Genomic DNA, 20,807 nt, shown 5'->3' on the forward strand with positions numbered 1-20,807 from the left:
TGCAAGATGATGAAGAAGACAGTTTTTATCACCACTGAAAGTATCGTATTATCTGTGTCCTCTAACAGTGACATTAGAGTAGGGCACATATCTAGCAGGCCACTTTCCACACGGTTTTGTCACAGCTCTAACTCCTTTATGAACGCTATTCATTCCAAGTGGGTACAGTTGCCTGATTACTTTGACGTGAAGTGTTAAGAACATTTAGTTTCTCAAAAATATCAGTGAAGTAAGCCATTTTCAATAGGTAATCTCCGTTGCCGGAAGAGTCAGCCAGAGAGTGACTTTTCTCCTTTAAGAAACAGAATACCTCATTCCTTAGTTCAAACATTCTTTTCAGTGCTTTACCCCGTGAAATCCATCGAGAATTACTAGAAAAGAGCAGCTGAGCGTGTTCAGCAGTCACCTCCTCCCATAGCAATTTAAAAAGCGTTGAATTTATAGATCTTGCTTTAATAAGTTTAACTGTTTCTATATCCGTTTGCAGCACTTCGTAAAGGGGTGGGCTAAGTTCTTTAACAGCCAGAGCCTCCCGAAGTATCATGAAGTGAGTCCATACTGCATCAGGAACTACACCTTTAACTTTCGCGTGCAATCCATCACGAATTCCTGAAGTTCAGCGAGCCCCATCTGTGCATAATACAGTGCACTTATCCATGATATCCAGTTTTGATTAAGAAAAGGCTTTTGAGCTGTGGCTGTTTTCAGTATCGGTTCACAGTAAAGCAATTAGTCTCGAATGTTATTCTCATCAAAGAAACGAACATAAGCAGTCAAATGGACATCTTTATGAATATCAGTCGCTTCGTCCACTTGAAGTGCAAAACAGGTGTTATGCAGTGTATCGATTAACAGCTCGAGTAAATCGTCAGAAATGTCTAAAAATTCCTCTACGCACAGTGACATTAGAGATGACCAAAAATTGTTGATATTATATTAGTCGCTGCTAGTAAAGCTAGAGTTTCTGCAACCGTATGTGATTTCTTTCATTCAGCAATCCTATGTGAAATCTGGTAACAGGCTACAAATATCATTCGACGTTTTAGCGAAGTTCTTCTGGGAAGATAACAAAACATTTAGTTCCCAAAATTCTATTGGTTTTCCCGTTAATTGTCGATGTTTGGTTTCGAAATGTTTCTTTAACGTGTTATGCTTCATGCTATCAGCAGCTAAAGTGGTGAGACAAATTACGTACTGCGGACGGTCTTGACGATTGATTGTAGTGTTCGTGAAGTGCAGCAATAAAACGTTCTCATCATACAGTATCGTTTTCGCTTTTGGAGTATCTCCATCCCCTCCGCCAGCTGATGGACCACTGGTGTCTTCATGTCTGTCATTCACTAAGAACCGTATCGTACTGCAATCAAGTCCTCTCGAACTCTAGGGGACTGTAAGGTGGCGTAGAGATACACGAGACAAAACTTGCACTCCTCGTGATGGTTAAGGATACAGTCGCAGTGTAGCCGACAGTGGAGATTCTGCCGACGGCCGAAGTCGCCCAGCCCGACCGAAACCTTCAAATAATGCTAAAAGTATGACCGCTTTTTCATTTCCGTCGATCGCGTCTGCGTAACACCGACGTTGGGCGAAATTCGATCCAGATCTTCTTTGTTCGAAGGAGAGGATCAACGTAATTTTTTGTTAATGTTGTTGTTGTTGTTGTTGTTGTTGTGGTCTTCAGTCCAGAGACTGGTTTGATGCAGCTCTCCATGCTACTCTATCCTGTGCAAGCTTCTTCATCTCCCAGTACCTACTGCAACCTACACCCTTCTGCATCTGCTTAGTGTATTCATCTCTTGGTCTCCCTCTACGATTTTTACCCTCCACGCTGCCCTCCAAACTATTTATTGTCCACGTTTCACTTCCATACATGGCTACACTCCATAAAAATACTTTCAGAAACGACTTCCGACGCTGAAATCTATACTCGATGTTAACAAATCTCTCTTCTTCAGAAACGCTTTCCTTGCCATTACCAGTCTACATTGTATATTCTCTTGAAACATCCCCTTAGAAAATTTTTATAAATGACAGTGCTGGAAAACCTCTATGTTATTTGATTTTCAAACAGCTGAGCAGAACTGAACGTACTCAGACATTTCTCTCTTTACTTATTCTGATCAGCACTAAACTGACACACAATATTTTTAGCGCAACGCAATCTGAATTTCCATAATCCCTACAAAAGAATGGCCCTGATTAACAATAACCTATACCTTTCATGAATTCTTACTTCACAAAAATCTTCGTTACTCAAACTACTACAATACAGCATGCGCCAATGCTGCCAGCTGAATAAAAGATTGTAACTACTAAAGGCACTAACTACTGATTGGCATAGTTAGCAAATGAAAGATTTTGATAGAGAACAAACAATGTCTTTACCTCAATAATGTTCAAAAGTCATATGCCACCGTAAATGCAACACCCTGAAGGAAGCATCCGAATCAAGTGAAATTTACACCATGGGTTTGCAGCGATGAGATATGCAACTGATTAGAATTTCAGCGCAGACGCACATCACGCGCGCCTGTGGCGGCACCTCATAGCGCCATTTAAGGCTTGGCGATTTCGATGAGTGTACGTTCGGCACGTGTGTTTACCTTGTCGTTTTTTCACAAGACGATCAGTTATGCCTCTTAGACAACAGTGAACATCTTTTGATCAAGTATCCGAGTTCGACAGAGGAAGGATAGTGGCTTACCGAGATTGTGGATTATCATACAGAGAAATCGCTAGTCGTGTTGAACGAAACCAAACAACTGTAATGCGGATATGTGACCGTTGGATGCAGCAGGGTACGACGGACCGACGTGGTCGATCGCATTCACCTCGGTGCACCACTGCACGTGCTGATAGGCAAATTGTGCGCATGGCAGTGACGGATCGCTCAGTGACATCCCGAACCATAGCACAGCACATTGCGTCTGTAACGCATCATCCAGTGTCTGCGCGTACCATTCGACGCCGTTTACAGCAGAGTGGTCTGTCCGCAAGACGTCCATTGCTTCGTCTACCATTGACGCAGAACCACAGACGTCTCCGTCGCCAATGGTGTGATGACAGACGGATGTGGACGGCAGAATGGAATGACGTTGTCTTTACTGACGAGGCACGCTTCTGTCTGCAGCACCACGATGGTCGGATTCGAGTGTGGTGACACCGTGGAGAGAGGATGCTGGACAGCTGCATTATGCACCGCCACACTGGTCTTGCACCGGGTATTATGGTATGAGGTGGTATTGGATATTACTCTCGCACGCCTCTAGTACGCATTGCCGGTACTTTAAATAGCCGGCGCTACATATCCGAGGTGCTGGAGCCAGTTGTCCTTCCTTACCTTCAGGGCTCGGCCACAGCCATATTTCAACAGGATAATGCGCGACCACACGTGGCACGCATTGTCCAAAGGTTCTTCGTCAATAACCAGATTGAATTGCTTCCCTGGCCGGCTCGCTCTCCGGATCTTTCGCCGATAGAAAACATGTGGTCCATGGTTGCTCAACGAGTGACCCAGATTACATCCCCAGCTGCCACACCAGATGATCTTTGGTAACGTGTGGAAGCTGCTTGGGCTGGTGTACCCCAGGAACACATCCAACGTCTCTTTGACTCAATGCCGAGACGTGTGGCAGCGGTGATATCCAACAATGGCGGCTACTCTGGCTACTGATTCTGGCAGGAACCACATGTCACAGACGTCTGTAAACGTAATCATTTGATACTTGGTCAACATGTTATTTACAAAATAAATCTTGTTGTGCTACCTCTTGTCTTTCTTGGTGTTGCATTTACGGTGGCCAGCAGTATATATATATATATCACTTCATGATATCCAATATTACAAATTTACTCTTTCTGATGGACACACGTCCAGATCGTCCGCTCTCAAAATTCTGCCATCTCTCTCTCCCCACATCCACCACTGCTGGCGGCTCACCTCTAACTGCGCAACGCTACGCGTTGTTCACATCCAACTGCCCAACACTAAAATAGCAAATATTCCAACAATGCAAACCAGCCACAGACTTCACACAGCACAGTCAGTGATTTTCATATACAGCGCTACGTGGCGTTACCAACATAAAAACCTAAACAGCCTACTTACACTCTCTGCTCGACCATCATCAGTTATTTTGCTCCCCAAATAGCAAAACTCATTTACTACTTTAAGCGTGTCATTTCCTAATCTAATTCCCTCAGCATCACCCGATTTAATTCGACTACATTCCATTATCCTCCTTTTGCTTTTGTTGATATTCATCTTATATCCTCCTTTCAAGACACTGTCCATTCCGTTCAGCTGCTCTTCCAGGTCCTCTGCTGACTGACAGAATTACAATGTCATCGGCGAACCTCAAAGTTTTTATTTCTTCACCATGGATTTTAATTCCTACTCCGAATTTTTCCTTTGTTTCCCTCACTGCTTGCTCAATATACAGATTGAATAACATCGGGGATAGGCTACAACCCTGTCTTATTTGTTAATAAGAAAGTATTTTTTTTAATATACCGCGCCCCACTGTGATTCGCGCCCCACAGTGTGAGAACCATTGGTTTATCGTAATGGGTAGTCATAAAGTTTTAATTATCACTTCGAAAAAATCTAGCCCCGACCTAGAAACTTGGTGATGATGGCAGTTCCCCTCTGCATATTCACTCTTCAATGCTACACATCTTAGCGAAGACCTCGGTTATAGATGTTTGCATTTAGCTGTTGATGAAACGTTCCAATTACAAAATCAGCTGGCCGTTACTCTGGAAATGCCTCCTAAGTAATGTATTCGTCTTGCGAGGAAAGAGTAAGATGTCGCTGGGTGTCTGAGAGACTATACCGGAACCGGGAAGCAAGTACCAGTTGCAGGTTGCCTATCTAACGTCTTCCAGGGACAACGGAAAGTGGATTTTCCATATTTCGTATAAATACTGACCGAATTTAAAATTTTAAAATGCTGTCATAGTCTACTTATTCAATGGAACAATCTTTTGCTAAAAGTTCAACACAATAACAAGAGTACTACAATTAGAAACTGTGTGATTTTCTTGATGTAGCGTTACTAGCGGTGCTAAAATACACTGAGGTGTCAAAAGTTATGGGATAGCGAAATGCACTCATACAAATGGAGCTAGCATCGCATTCACAAGACATAGAAGAGGAGCTCATTGTCGGAGCTGTCATTTGAACTCAGGTGATTCATGTGAAAAGGTTTCCGACGTGATTATGGCCGCACGACAGGAATTAACAGACTTTGAACGCGTAATGGTGGTTGGGGCTAGAGGCATTAGATACTCCATTTCGGAAATCGTTAGCGACTTCAATATTCAGTCCACAGTGTCAAGAGTGTGCCTGGAAAATCTAATAGCAGGTATTACCTCTCACCACGGTCGACGCAGTGGTCGACGGCCTTCACTTAACGACCTAGAGCAGTAACTTTTGCGTACAGTTGTCAGTGCTAACAACACAGCATGAAATAATACTGCGTGAAGTGACACTGCGTAAACTAACCTCAGAAATCAATGTGGGACATACGAAGAACGTATTCGTCAGGACAGTGCGGAGAAATCTGGCGTTCATGTGCTATGGTAGCAGATGACCGACGTGAGTGCCTTTGCTAACAGCACTGCATCGCCTGCAGCCGCTCTCATGGCCCGTGACAGTATCAGTTGTTCCATAGACGGCTGGAAAACCGTGGTGTGGCCAGATGAGCCCAGATTTCAGTTGGTAAGAGCTGATGGCGGGGTTCGGCTATGGTGCAGACCCCAGGAAGCTATGGACCCAAATTGTCAACAAGGCACTATGTAAACCGGTGGTGGCTCCATAATGGCGTAGCCTGTGTTTATATGGAATGGTTCAAAATGGCTCTGAGCACTATGCGACTTAGCTTCTGAGGTCATCAGTCGCCTAGAACTTAGAACTAATTAAACCTAACTAACCTAATTACATCACACACATCCATGCCCGAGGCAGGATTCGAACCTGCGACCGTAGCGGTCGCTCGGCTCCAGACTGTAGCGCCTAGAACCGCACGGCCACTCCGGCCGGCTTATATGGAATGGACTAGGCCCTCTGGTTCAAATGAGCCAACCATTCACTGGTTATGTTCGGCTACCTGGAGACAATTTGCATTCATGAACTTCATTTTCTCAAACAACAATGTCATCGGGCCAGACTTGTTAGCGATTGGTTGGAAGAACGTTCTGGAAAATTCGAGCGAATGGTTTGGCCACACAGATAGCCTGACAGGAATCCCATCGAAAATTTATGGAACATAATCGAGAGGTCAGTTCGTGCAGAAAATCCTGAAACAGCAATACTTTTGCTATTGTGGACGGCTATAGACGCAGCATGGCTCAATATTTCTGCAGGGAACTTCCAACGATTTGTTGAATCCATGTCACGTCGAGTTGATGCTCTACGTCATGCAAAAGGAGGTCCGACACGATATTAGGAATTATTCCACAGCCTTTTTCAGCTCAGTGTACAGGGGTTTCATTTACCCTTTGCAAATTTTACACACACTTTCAAGCCTTTATGAAAAATCGTGAAAGGAAGATCATTTACCGCTAGCTAAATTTTCGGTTCTCATGCAGGAAAGCTTCAGAATTAGAAAGGATGCTTTAATTTTTTTTTTTTTTTACTACTAACTCTATTGGCAACACAGTCTGCAGATTGTATTCACATACATCAGTGAATGCACCTGCAAAATTATATCATTGTACGATATACATTAGGAACGATAAGAAAGTTTCCGTTCGAAGGTCGTACATCCCAGAACTGGTATGTCAATCAAGCGAAATCGCCGTGAGGATTGAGGCAACTATCCCGGCGGCGCATCAGGTTGAAGATACCCGTTTTGTAAAACACCGTGTCCTACTGTGTGAAGAAAGCTGTAGCTACCTGTTGCATATTCTCGTCCGATAGGAGTCATCGACCCTTCAAGGCCTTTCTTGAGGGAACCAAGACGTGACAGTCACATGGAGAGAGATCAGGACTATAGGGGGGAGGGGGGGGGGTGCTCGAGGATCGTCTCCTTGACTTTTCGTAACTTCTGTGTTTCGGTATTTACGGTATGGGATAGTGCGTTATCATGAAACAGAAGCATTCCACAACATACTTCCCATACGCGTTCTTCTTTCTCCGATAGATGTCTAACGGTTTTTGTCCTTCAGCAGCCAAGAAAAGAATAACAGCACGTTGGTCCTGTTCGTAACTACTTTCCAAACCAACATATTACTATTCTTCCAGTCTTCTACTCCATGGAAGCATCAGAGTGTTGGAATTCTTTTTCGGTATATTATACTTCGTACATTCATCCATGATCCATGGGCTCCACGTATTAGTTACTTCAAAATCGCAGTGGAAAACAGGACACATACATTACCATTTTTTTTGTTTTACTACATTCCAAATAATGTTGATTGTAATATTACATTCTACAAGTTATACAATATCTAATACTAGTTTTCTGAAATAACAAAGGCATGAAATTAAACATTTTTCTTAACAAAACAAAGTCCAGTAATGTGTTTTTTTGAACTTGCACTACGACGAAGGAAGACTTATGGTCTAATAAAAGTGGTAGCAAGACTGCATCTACATCTACATCCATACTCCGCAAGCCACCTGACGGTGTGTGGCGGAGGGTACCTTGTGTACCTCTATCGGTTCTCCCTTCTATTCCAGTCTCGTAATGTTCGTGGAAAAAAGGATTGTCGGTATGCCTCTGTGTGGGCTCCAATCTCTCTGATTTTATCGTCATGGTCTCTTCGCGAGATATACGTAGGAGGGAGCAATATACTGCTTTGTGTTTACATACTGTCGTTTTATCACTTGGAGATAGTAAGTGTGGCTGTGGACGCTAGGAAATTGAGAACCAAGCGAATAAATTGGAACATTTCCGATTTATTCTTCTGTTTGATTTCAGTAGATGGGTGACAGCAACGGAGGCAGCCAGAAATATTTACTTCGTGTATGGGGATAATGCCATTGGACAGAACATGGAAAGATAATGGATTCCTCGTCTTAATGAAGCTCGTTTTGAAATTAGTGAATCTCCACGTTCAGGAAGACCTTCGAAGTTTAATGAAGATCGTTTAAGCTGATTAATCCACAACGATACACGTCAGTGTACTCGAGAACTGTAAAATGTGATGAACTGTGATCATTCCACCATCGTGCGACATTTGCATGCAGTGGGGAAGGTTCAATAATCGGGTGTGTGAGTACCGTATGCTCTAAGTGAAAATCACAAAAATGAGCGGGTGGCCATATGTGCATCTCTGGTTGCTCGAGATCAATTGGCTCGTGAACAATACCGACCATTCCTGTCCTGTATCGTTCCTGGTGAGGAGAAATGGTGTCTTTATGCTAACATAAGGAAAAGAAAGGACTGGCTGAACCCAAACACAGCAGTAACTCCCCATAAAAGACCTGCGCGTGTCCATAAAAGATAATGTTAAGCATATGATGGACCAGCGACGGTGTAGTGAACTACGCATTGCTTCCCCAAGGTGTAACCATCATTACTGATACGTCTTGCAAATGCAGTCCAACAATAACGACCAGGAAGATTCCATGAAGTGATGCTACGTATGTTCTCGAAACTTCAATAAAAGCCCGTACCGAGCTACTGAGTGTCTCTCCTGAAGAGTCTTCCACTGGAGTTTATCTATCATCTCCGTAACGCTTTCGCGATTACTACATGATCCTGTAACGAAGCGCGCTGCTCTCCGTTGGATCGTCTCTATCTCTTCTATCAACCCTATCTGGTACGGATACCACACTGCTGAGCAGTATTCAAGCAGTGGGCGAAGAAGCGTACTGTAACCTACTTCCTTTGTTTTCGGATTGCATTTCCTTAGGATTCTTCCAATGAATCTCAGTCTGGCATCTGCTTTACCGACGATCATCTTTATATGATCATTCCATTTTAAATCACTCCTAATGCGTACTCCCAGATAATTTATGGAATTAACTGCTTCCAGTTACTGACCTGCTATATTGTAGCTAAATGATAAGGGATCTTTCTTTCTATGTATTCGCAGCACATTACACTTGTCTACATTGAGACTCAATTGCCATTCCCTGCACCATGCGTCAATTCGCTGCAGATCCTCCTGCATTTCAGTACAATTTTCTATTGTTACAACCTCTCGATATACCACAGCATCATCCGCAAAAAGCCTCAGTGAACTTCCGATGTCATCCACCAGGTCATTTATGTATATTGTGAATAGCAACGGTCCTACGACACTCCCCTGCGGCACACCTGAAATCACTCTTACTTCGGAAGACTTCTCTCCGTTGAGAATGACGTGCTGCGTTCTGTTATCTAGGAGCTCTTCAATCCAATTACACAATTGGTCTGATAGTCTATATGCTCTTACTTTGTTCATTAAACGACTGTGGGGAACTGTATTGAACACCTTTCGGAAGTCAAGAAACACGGCATCTACCTGGCAACCCGTGTCTATGGTCCTCTGAGTCTCGTGGACGAATAGCGCGAGCTGGGTTTCACACGATCGTCTTTTTCGAAACCCATGCTGATTCCTACAGAGTAGATTTCTAGTTTTCAGAAAAGTCATTATACTCGAAGATAATATGTGTTCCAAAATTCTACAACTGCATTGCAAAACGAGTGTGAAATTTGGAAATTGATAGGAACCGTACATCACGTAGGTGTGCTGCCAACTGTTTTTTTTTCCTACGAAACTTTTATAACTAAATATAATGAAAATTGCAGATATATTTATAAAAGTTATTTAAATGCGTAGCTACCGCAATCTACTTTAATTCTGATTGAAAACGTGTGTGGAAATCAGAAATGAGAAAGCGGAAAGTAAGCTCGGTAAAAACTGGAGGTAGCAAATTTAATTTTCAGTGTCAGTTCTGTAACTAGGAAGCCTGTGTTTTCCCAGTTTCATAGACGAACAATATTACGTATTTTTATATCGGAAAGTAAGTAAACAAATTCCACAGAATATATTCTGTGACTCACATAATAAACTATTGGATTGGAGCATAAGTTCGTAGGGTTTTTCCGTAACTTTAATAAACACAACAGATACACATAAAGGAGACTTAAATGTGAAAATCTAAAGGGAGCATGAACAGATGAGTAAGGCGGATGCGGGATGACTTCCCAACCTGACTCATGTAGAGTGTATTTTGTCGGTTTAGTAGAACGCGGGCGGGAGTTTTTGTGGAGTAGCATCACTTCATGGAATCTTCCTGGTCGTTATTCTTGGACTGCATTTGCAAGGCGTATCAGTAATGATGGTTACACCTTGGGGAAGCAATGCGTAGTTCACTACACCGTCGCTGGTCCATCATATGCTTAACATTATCTTTTATGGACACGCGCAGGTCTTTTATGGGGAGTTGCTGCTGTGTTTGGGTTCAGCCAGTCCTTTCTTTTCCTTATGTTAGCATAAAGACACCATTTCTCCTCACCAGGAACGATACAGGACAGGAATGGTCGGTATTGTTCACGAGCCAATTGATCTCGAGCAACCAGAGATGCACATATGGCCACCCGCTCATTTTTGTGATTTTCACTTAGAGCATACGGTACTCACACACCCGATTATTGAACCTTCCCCACTGCATGCAAATGTCGCACGATGGTGGAATGATCACAGTTCATCACATTTTACAGTTCTCGAGTACACTGACGTGTATCGTTGTGGATTAATTAGCTTAAACGATCTTCATTAAACTTCGAAGGTCTTCCTGAACGTGGAGATTCACTAATCTCAAAACGAGCTTCATTAAGACGAGGAATCCATTATCTTTCCATGTTCTGTCCAATGGCATTATCCCCATACACGGAGTAAATATTTCTGGCTGCCTCCGTTGCTGTCACCCATCTACTGAAATCAAACAGAAGAATAAATCGGAAATGTTCCAATTTATTCGCTTGGTTCTCAATTTCCTAGCGTCCACAGCCACACTTACTATCTCCAAGTGATAAAACGACAGTATGTAAACACAAATCGTAACAGTGAACTACAAAGAAAAAATGACAATCGATAAATAAACCCATAGCAACTGGAATGCCAACATGCAAAACAAAAACGCTATGAACTTATTCACCAACATAATAGCTCTAGTTCATTCTTTTCATGGCAAGAATAACAACTGAAACAATGGCCTCTAAAATCTGAGTGCTGAGCATTAGCTTTTGTGTAGAAAACGAAGCATTTGCAACCACTGTATTACTGACAGGTAACTTTTATATTCTTGTCCTCTAGGACATAAGAGAATTAGGAACAGCGACTCTTTACGTCTGTATATAAACTTTCTGCTCTGCATTGGAATACTTCGTACTATTCTTTCGGGAGCATCCATTTTCTAAATACAGTGCAATGACATGTCGCCCCCTTTCCTTGTGAAGATGCACCAGCTCACAATACAGAACTGCCATGCACCTGTTGGTGGACTACCTCAGAGTGTTCCATTTCCAACACCGCTCGACAGGCATGAAGGAGAATAGCTGTTCTCGATACACCACATTGGTGTTATCGGCGCCAGATTGCAAGATCCTATCCCTGAAAACACCAACCTCTAAGGAGTAGTTCAGTGCCGCTTCTTGATTTACCTGGTGTCCATTAACAAGGCAGGCTGCAGTACTGCTACTGCTAGATCCAGAACATTGCCATCGTACTACAGGCCAGGGCGATGCGGCCACTGCAGGTGGTGTAAGCAATGGGGTCACAAGCAACGACCATCAGTTTGATTCTCCAGGCTCGGCGGACAGGGTCACAAGCAGCAGTCGCCAATTTGATTGTCCGGGGTGGGCAGCTAGAGTGGTGGCCGCCAGTTTGATACTCCAGAGACTGTGGTGATAATGAACACATCATACAGGGGTCTAACCACAGTTTTGTAAGCCCTCCTCCATAAGGCATAAATAATCCTGCAAAAAAAGTTGGACTGATAAGTATCTCTCTCTCTCTCTCTCTCTCTCTCTCTCTCTCACACACACACACACACACACACACACACAGACATACAGACATCATTAATAATAATAATTTCTGATACTTATGTTGTGGTTCACTGTTTTATCCACTTGTCACCTTCATCATTTGGTACACTGCATGCATATTCCGGTATTTTATGCTCCAATTCGGCATCTACATCTCTTTCTATGTCTCCATCAACCACTTCTAGAACAAACACAAATCACAAATATTACATGGTAGTGTAAAAAAATGTATTGTATAAGAAGTAGAAGTAATACTAGTTACGTATCTCATTCCTCACAGTCGGCACAAGACCCCTGAAAATTTGGGTTAAGAATTGCAAATCCCAATCATATATTATGAAACTAGGTCACAACTACCTTCTCCTAAATCAGCTATGAGTAAACCATGGTCTTTTCATCAAAAAGTGGTGACGTTGTGCTTGGAACGAAGTCGTCAACGTTCAACAAACGACAGCACTTACCAAAGCATCACCGCTGCCAAACTTCATACTGATGCAGTAATCAATGCTTGCACGTAAGTGGTATAGGAACTGATCAACGCTCGTTGTTCATAGATGGCATGTGCATGCATGTCTCGAATTGATACGTATTGCCCAGTGTGTACGTATTTGTGACTGCGACATTTCTCCAGCACCAGGACACTACATTGGTCTTGGTGTGCACAAGCTACACGGCGGCTCTTTCAAATTGAGTCACCACGCACTGCTGGTTTGGGTCATATGAGTGTTCGCCAGAGCGGTGGATGTCTATGACCTGAAATATTAACCACATGAGAGCTGAATGAATAAATCCACGATATCATTTATTAATAAGCCAGAGCGATCAGAGATGGAAGGGAAGAGAGTTCATTTTCCAAGTGAGGAGCGTACATCGGATCATATATTAAGTGACTGGAGTTTTTTAATATACAGAGAGGCTCACACAGATCCCTCCTTGCAAGCAGCCATCGACCACCGTCGCTTCTGGTGTCGTACAGACAACATATCTGAAATTATTTCTCGAATTCTTCATGAGCAGCATACCCGAATTCTGTAAGTGGGATTATGGAAAAAGTTATAACGTGAAAAAATAAACACAAAGCCTTTTTAGAGAACTATGTACTGATACGTGAACTTACGAGTAACTGTGCATTTTCTGAAGCCCATATATGTATGCTGTTGTTGTTTTCACCATACATTTGCTTGAGTCTCCGAATTGATGGGCCACTTTACTCTTCAAGATTCCGTATTGATGCACTCCTGAAGATGCCATACAGCCACAAACATTTTTCAGGACCTTTGACGTAAATTATGCTTTCGTTATGATCATAGGTTGAGTGATGTCACCATATTTCATATGAAACTCCCTCAGCATCCCGCCACTTTCTGTGATGATGGTGAGTCACTCATGATTCTACGCATGTTAGCACACTGTACTATACTAAATGGTTTGGATGAAGCAACAATTATGGAATACTTCGTTAATACCTGTCGTTTGATGCAGAATGCAGTGAATGCAACATCATTAAACAAAATGTCTATACTCGTCATAAAACCCCTGTATATCCACGAGGACAATTGCAGCGTGAGAAGCTATTGAGAGATATGCTGCATGTCATGCAGTACCTCTGCATTTATACTACACGTTTTACAACTCCTGTGAGAGGTGAGTAGTTTACGAGGCAATCATGTAGTAATAAAGCATATGTAGCTGTGTTTAGAGGGAAGTTTTGCAATTATTCAAGTTGAGTATGTATGCCTACAGTTTCAATTTTCAAAACCAGTTTCATTTAGAACAGTCAGTTATCACTACATGTCCTAATTTTTTAAACTTCTTAGGACTCAGCATATAACCGAATTCACCACCCTCATAGTAAGAAGAGAAAAATCTTGCATACATATCATGCATATGGAGAATATTCTTAATTTTGGTACACTTTAGAATTGGTTAGTTTAAAGTTGTCAGCTACGCTCGAATCCTTTTTTCAGATTCCCCCTCCTGTCTATTTGCTCCTCTATAATAATAAATCGAAGCATTTCTAGTTGAACACATGACTCAATTGTCCATGACTATTTCAATGTCTCTGGAATGACTGGGCACTCGCTAAGTTCCTATGAACGAAAGTTAACGATAGCTGGACACCTGCAAACAACATACGCAATGGTTTCAGGCGCTCTTAGTCTGATACAGATAAATAGAGAGCTTTGCGCACCAATTTATGCAGCATAATTTTACTCTGCTCTTCTGGCCCTCTTTGAACATGCGAAGGGTATCCAATAAATAAGTAGTACAACACAATTTTTTCTCAGTCGATTTCGGTTGAAAAAATGCGGAATTTGTTGTTGGAAATCGTGGAATATTCCCGCTTCAACCCCAATAGTTTCATGAAGTTCCGATAGGTGACGGTTCTGTACATAGACTTCAAAATGGCGTTTGTAACGGAGCTGCCTTCTAGAGCGATAGTTGTTATTGACTTTATTTTGACGGAAAACCCGAGCATCGCAGATATTCATAGACGCCTAAAGAACGTCTACGGAGAACTGGCAATGAATAAAAGCACAGTGAGTCGATGGGCTAGGCCCCTGTCACCATCACAGCAAGGTAACGCAAACCTGTGCGGTCTCCCACGTGACGGCTGGCTGCACACAGCTGTTATCCCTGCAAAGTTGGAATATGCCGACACCCTCATTCGAGAAGATCGACGGATCACAATCAACCACCTCACCCCATAATTGGACGTCTCTGTTGGTAGTACAGACACAATAGCCCACCTGCTGGGGTAGTCAAAAGGGGTTTGCCAGCTAGATCCCTCGCCGCTCAGCAGAAGACCATACAGAACAACAAAGGACTATATGTGCGAAACCGCTTGCGTCTTCCAAGATTGATGGTGACAATTTTTTGCTGAACATCGTCACAGGCTACGAAACATGGCTTCATCACGTTCAGTCCGCAGCTCGTGGTCTAGTGGCTAGCGTTGCTGTCTTTGGATCACGGGGTCTCGGGTTCGATTCCCGGCCTGGTTGGAGATTTTGACTTCCCGGGGACTGGTGTTTGTGTTCTCCTCATAATTTCATCATCATAATCATCATAGACATTCGTGACAGTGGCTCGATTGGAATATGTAAAAACTGGGACTTTTTATGGGCGCTGACGAGCGCGCAGTCGAGCGCCCCACAAACCAAACATCATCATCATCACTTTGAACCGTAAATTAAACGGCAATCCATGGAGTGGCGACGCACCACCCTTCCTCCGAAGAAAAAGTTCAAAGCCGCACCCTTAGCCGGTAAGGGTTTGTGGGACACTAATGGGGTTATTCTGTTTGATGTCCTCCCTCATGGCGCAATGATCACCTCTGGAGTGTATTGTGCAATTACAGGAAACTGAAGAAACGACTTCACTGTGTTCATCACCACAAAAATGCAAACGAACTTCTCCTTCTCCATGACAACGCAAGGCCCCGCACAGGCTGCACAGCCGACAGGAGGTCACAAAACTTCACTGGACTGTTTTTCAAAATGTTCAAATGTGTGTGAATTCCTAAGAGACCAAACTGCTGAGGTTATCGGTCCCTAGACTTACACACTACTTAAACTAATTTGTGCTAAGAACAACACACACACCCGTGCCCGAGAGAGGACTCGAACCTCCGGCGAGAGAGGCAGCGCAATCCGTGACATGGCGCCTTAAACCGCGCGGCCACTCGGCGTGGCGACTGTTTGTCCTCATCTACCCTACAGACCACACTTCACATCTTCTGACTTCCATCTGTTTATCCCAGTGAAGTATGCACTCTGCGGGAAGCAGTACATCTATGATGGGGAGGTTATTGATGCAGCAAGGCGTTGGCTCCGACGTCGACGAGTGGAGCGGTACCATGTGGGAGTACAGGCTCTCCCAGTAAGGCAGTATAAGGCCATCGCATTGAACAAAATTTATGTTGAAAAACAGAGTTTTGTAACCAAAAGAATGGGGCATAATATGATGCATTGTTATCCCAAATAAAACCAACCTGCTTCCAGAAAAAAAATTTATTGCATTAGTTATTGAACGCCCTTCGTATGAATTATTATCCATAGCACTTCGAACTAGAATCACATTTATTATCTTCAAAGGAGTCCATTAACATTTTGAGCAGCATGCAAGCCCTAACTGAAGCATCTATTGACCCATCTATGAACCACTCTGCATTTTCTTCGAAGTTCATGCGGAGATATATGGTTTGAGGACCGATGTGATTCTAACATTTCTTGTGCAGTTGGACTCAGTACCATTAAGTACACATGTTATTTCTTGAAACAGAATTGCATTATGTGTAAGCTGAATGTTGCTGATGAGAGAGCGCTTCAATCCTTCTTCATGGCCGGCCGTTGTGACCGAGCGGTTCTAGGCGCTTCAGTCCGAAACCGCGCGACTATTACGGTCGCAGATTCAAATCCCGCCTCGGGCATGGATGTGTGTGATGGCCTTAAGTTAGTTAGGTTTAAGTAGTTCTAAGTTCTAGGGGACTGATGACCTCAGATGTTAATCCCATAGTGCTCAGAGCCATTTGAACCTTCTTCACGGTCACAAATCTTCCTGCCATATATAGGAAGCTTGGAAGTAATAACTCATCTTGACACAGAATAAGAATTAGTATCTCATTGTTATAGTTAGAGGACGTTGGAGCAAAAGGTTTGTGGGGAAAATATTCCAGAGGAATACGCGAACCATACGTGACTGTAACAGGAAAGGGAGGTAATGACAGTGGCACGTAAAGTGCCCTCCGCGAGACACCGTTGGGTGGCTTGCGGAGTATAAATTTAGATGTAGATCATCATACTGAACTGGAGTTGTTATATCGTGTGGTGTGATAGTGAGGTTTCAGTCCTATCGAGTTAAGAAACTCGTAATTCTCGCGTATGGCTGTCTTCTTCTTCCACTGCAAAGTAGTATTCTGATGACTGTGTGTGCTGCATTTATACTTTGTTCCCATGATGCTGCTTTAGATTAAGATGTACTGTAATTTCTTCACTTCGAAAGTCGACTAGATACCTATTCTGATCTATTATATATAACTCAAGATGACCTAATATGTGAACAGTCATTGAGTGATATATTGGATTGTCGACCACTTCCAAAATTGTAGCTTGCACCCATTGCAGGAAGAAATTCGTAGATGGTGTGAAATAGTGTATCATTAAGATATAAATTTGTTGTGATATTACACTCAACATGGAGCATGCTAACAGGTTGAATCTCCAGTTGTTGATTCGACTCGTAAATCTTATCAGTATTATCATCCAACACTTGGCTCTTCAAGAAACCTAATTGTGACACTATAGAATCTTCGCGCATAAAGTGTATTCATTAGTGTACTGTATTTATTTCTGATTTAAGCACATTAATGGGAGCATATAACTCAAAGTCTTGTACAAAACGTCTTATATACTCAATCAAATCACCAAAATCATATGAGCCAGGACGTGTAATCAGAAATTTGCCGTCTTCTGGATGAAGTTTATTGTACTTATGAGTGATGTTAGGAATGCTGTCGGATGTTTCCAGGCTGATTGATGCAGAACTCCACTCCTCCTTGCTTAGATCTATTGTAGGAATGAGGTTCACTCTTAATATTAATGAGTCTCTTTTAAAGTATGAGTGTATGATGTTACATCTAAATAATAATGAGCATACTGTCTTCTTTTATCCATCCATCAAGAGAAACATTAAACAATAATGACCACAGAGACATGAACTGAAGTCTTGGAAGCGTCGAAAATTGTGGAACACATGGTTCTTGTCGGTTAAGTATCGGTCCAATTCTTCAGGTTGTCTCAAAACACTGTGCGAGTCAAAGCAGTAGAAGGTATTTTTTTTTTTAAACACATGGAACCAAGTGAGTGCCATATCCTCCTAAAACGTCTAAATTGACATTACCACATTCCTTGCCGTTCCACGTCTTATCTGGTAATGTACTCCTCATAAACATCCTATAAAATTTTGGGATTCTGAATTTTCTGACAAGTTTAAGCAAATCTGTATTGGTAAGTGGTCTGTCCAGTATTATAGTTAGAACGATGTTTTAATTAACAGTCCATGTCCTTTCTTCTATGGTTTTAAACATAATACTTTATTGATAGCTATACCCTCCATTGCCCTATTATACCTTTTAGCTTCCTGTAGCTGCTTCTCTGCATCTGCGCATTATTCACTGTTATCCCAGCACCCATTCTAGACTTGGCACACATTGCTTAATCAACTAGGAATTCTGCAACACACTGTCCTATGCCTGTTCCCTCTCTTCAACATGTTTCCCTAGCTTTATCTGCTAATATTCAGTCTGCAACTCGATCTTCATTTGTAATGTAAGCAATATCATGCTTCTTGCAGGTGTTGCCTAGTATATTCATTCCCTTACCACCATGAGCTAGACTCTTTTTCAGCTTCGTTGCAGGTCCGCAATAGTTGTATCCAGGTAAATGCAATCTTATCGAGACTACCACCACTACCTCTAATGTGCGCCCCGTCCTCACAGCTTGAAAAATCCACCAGTACCTCGTCTCCTACCATCCAAACTTCACAGAAGCTCTCCTGCGAACCTTGCAGAACTAGCTGCAGAGTGAAAGTCTCATTCTGGAAACGTCCCCCAGGCTGTGGCTAAGCCATGTCTCCGCAATATCCTTCCTTCCAGGAGTGCTAGTTCTGAAAGGTTCGCAGGAGAGCTTCTGTGAAGTTTGGAAGGTAGGAGACGAGGTACTGGCGGATTTAAATCTGCGCGGACAGGGCGTGAGTCGTGCTTGGGTAGCTCAGTTGGTAGAGAACTTGCCTGCAAAAGGCAAAGGTCCCGAGTTCGAGTCTCGATCCGGCACACAGTTTTAATCTGCCAGGAAGTTTCATGTCAGCGCACACTCCGTTGTAGAGTGAAAATTTCATTCTAGAAAAAATTAATTACACAACTTTATTTTCTCGAGATGATAAATAAAATTTTATGGCTACCCTTGGTAGTCCACGACTTATGAAAGATACTGAATGACTATAATAAATAAAGGCAACATAACCAGACACTAAACATTAATACGTCCATTGCGAAGCGTTTTGGGGGCTTTGCTCTATATCAGATGACAGTTTTGGCTTTTGTCTTCCAGCTAATTAACAACGTCTGAATTTTTTTGGAATAATCCCGTTTTTGATGTTATGTATCGCTTATATCATTTCTTCGACTTCTTAATGCAGTCGCCTTTTCTCATTTTACTCACAGTCAGTATTCTGTGCTCTACAGTCTATTCGTCAAATTCAATAGTTCCTGTAATTCTTCCTGGTTTTCACAAAGAATAACGATCTTACTAGTTAATCTCATAATTGATATCCTTTTCTCGTTGATTTTAATCCCAGTTCTGAAACTTTTTATTTCTTCAACTGCTTTTTCTATACACAGGGTGAACAACTGAGGGAAGAGACTGTGTCCCTCCCTTACACCCTTTTTAATTTGAGGACTTTTGTGTTTATCTTCAATTGTTTCCTATTGTTTTTGGTACATATTGTATATCACCACCTATCTTTTCGTACAAGGTACAATTATTTTTCTGACGACTTCAAACACCTTTCACTACTTTATACGACTGAATGCTTTTCCTAGGTCAGAAAATCCTATAAAAATGCCTTTATTTCACGGATACCTCTCCTACAGAATGAGGCATAACTGCCTCCCTGATACATTTATCTTTCGTAAAGCCTAACTGATTGCTTTCTAGCATATCCTAAATTATATTTTCCATTCTTTTGTACCTAATTCTTGTCAGTAACTTACATACATGACCAGTCAAGCTTAATGAGTGCTAATTTTCGCATTTACTTGCCCTTGTTCTCTTCAGGATACTGTAGATCATGTTCCTCTGAAGATCCAGTGGTACGTCTCTGGTCCCATAGATTCTACACATTATCTTGAATGAATATCTAATTGCATTTCCCAACAATTGTTTTAGAAATTCCATAAGAATATTAGCCATCCATTTTGCCTTGGTTCATCATAAGTCTTCCATTGGTCCCACTGGACGAAAGCAAACCCTGCTGAATGTCTTCAAGACTGCTGAGAGTGGGATGCATGCAGGCAGCCTGTCTAAACTGTAAATTTTTCAACTCTGACAGTGTTCATCACGTGAGTTGCATCATGCATTATCCACTACTAACGTACGTCAGTGACGTTTTCAATAACAGTGTTACCTGAACTACTGATGTGATAAACTGGAGTTCAGCCACTTGCATTCTTTTCAATTACATGAAGTTGTGTAGTTAATCGCAAAGAAATCTAAATTACGACGGCTGGTTGGGGAACTGAACCTCGCTCTAGTCAAACGGGAGTCTGAAGTCTTAAGACCATTGTTTAGTGAAGGTTAACAGTGTGTACCTATGCTAGAGAAAATGTATGCAAAATTGTTTTTCGATTATTTCCACGTTATGTATTAACCGATTAATATCGATTATTTGTTGTTCCAGGTCATGCACGAGGCGAAATGCTGAAGTCCTTAGCAGGGAGCTTGAAGCATTTCTCATCATACTCACTTCGTTACATCACTGTAGCGCAGATTATTCATATCGAGAACACACCTTTCTAGTTAAAAACTTATTTTATTTTACTTTTTCTATTAATTTATTTTTTCTTTATTTTTATATTCTTGTGTAAGAACTGTTACAGGAAAATATTGCTTGTCAGTAACTCTAAGTACCGAGTTTGTGGCAATTGTTTATTCGTAATTATGACATGCTAGAATTAGATGTAGAGTGTCACTGTCACACAACTGTAAACTAGATTAAGGTAAATTGATCTCAAAGGATACTGTTCAGTCTTGTTCTCATCTTCAA

The 20,807-nt window shown here is 42.1% G+C and overlaps 1 protein-coding gene across 1 annotated transcript in view; it reads left to right on the forward strand.

The window, feature by feature from the left end:
• LOC126249373 (relaxin receptor 2-like) overlaps nt 1–20,548 on the forward strand; it is a 379,385-nt gene extending 358,837 nt beyond the window's left edge. The window contains exon 13 of the mRNA XM_049951026.1: nt 20,442–20,548. Within this exon, the coding sequence (XP_049806983.1) occupies nt 20,442–20,465 (24 nt within the window). The 3' untranslated portion in view covers nt 20,466–20,548. The remainder of the gene's footprint in view (nt 1–20,441) is intronic.
• The last annotated feature ends 259 nt before the right edge of the window (nt 20,549–20,807 follow it).

The sequence above is a fragment of the Schistocerca nitens genome, chromosome 3 (genome assembly GCF_023898315.1).
Source record: "Schistocerca nitens isolate TAMUIC-IGC-003100 chromosome 3, iqSchNite1.1, whole genome shotgun sequence".
Classification (NCBI taxonomy): Eukaryota; Metazoa; Arthropoda; class Insecta; order Orthoptera; family Acrididae; genus Schistocerca; species Schistocerca nitens.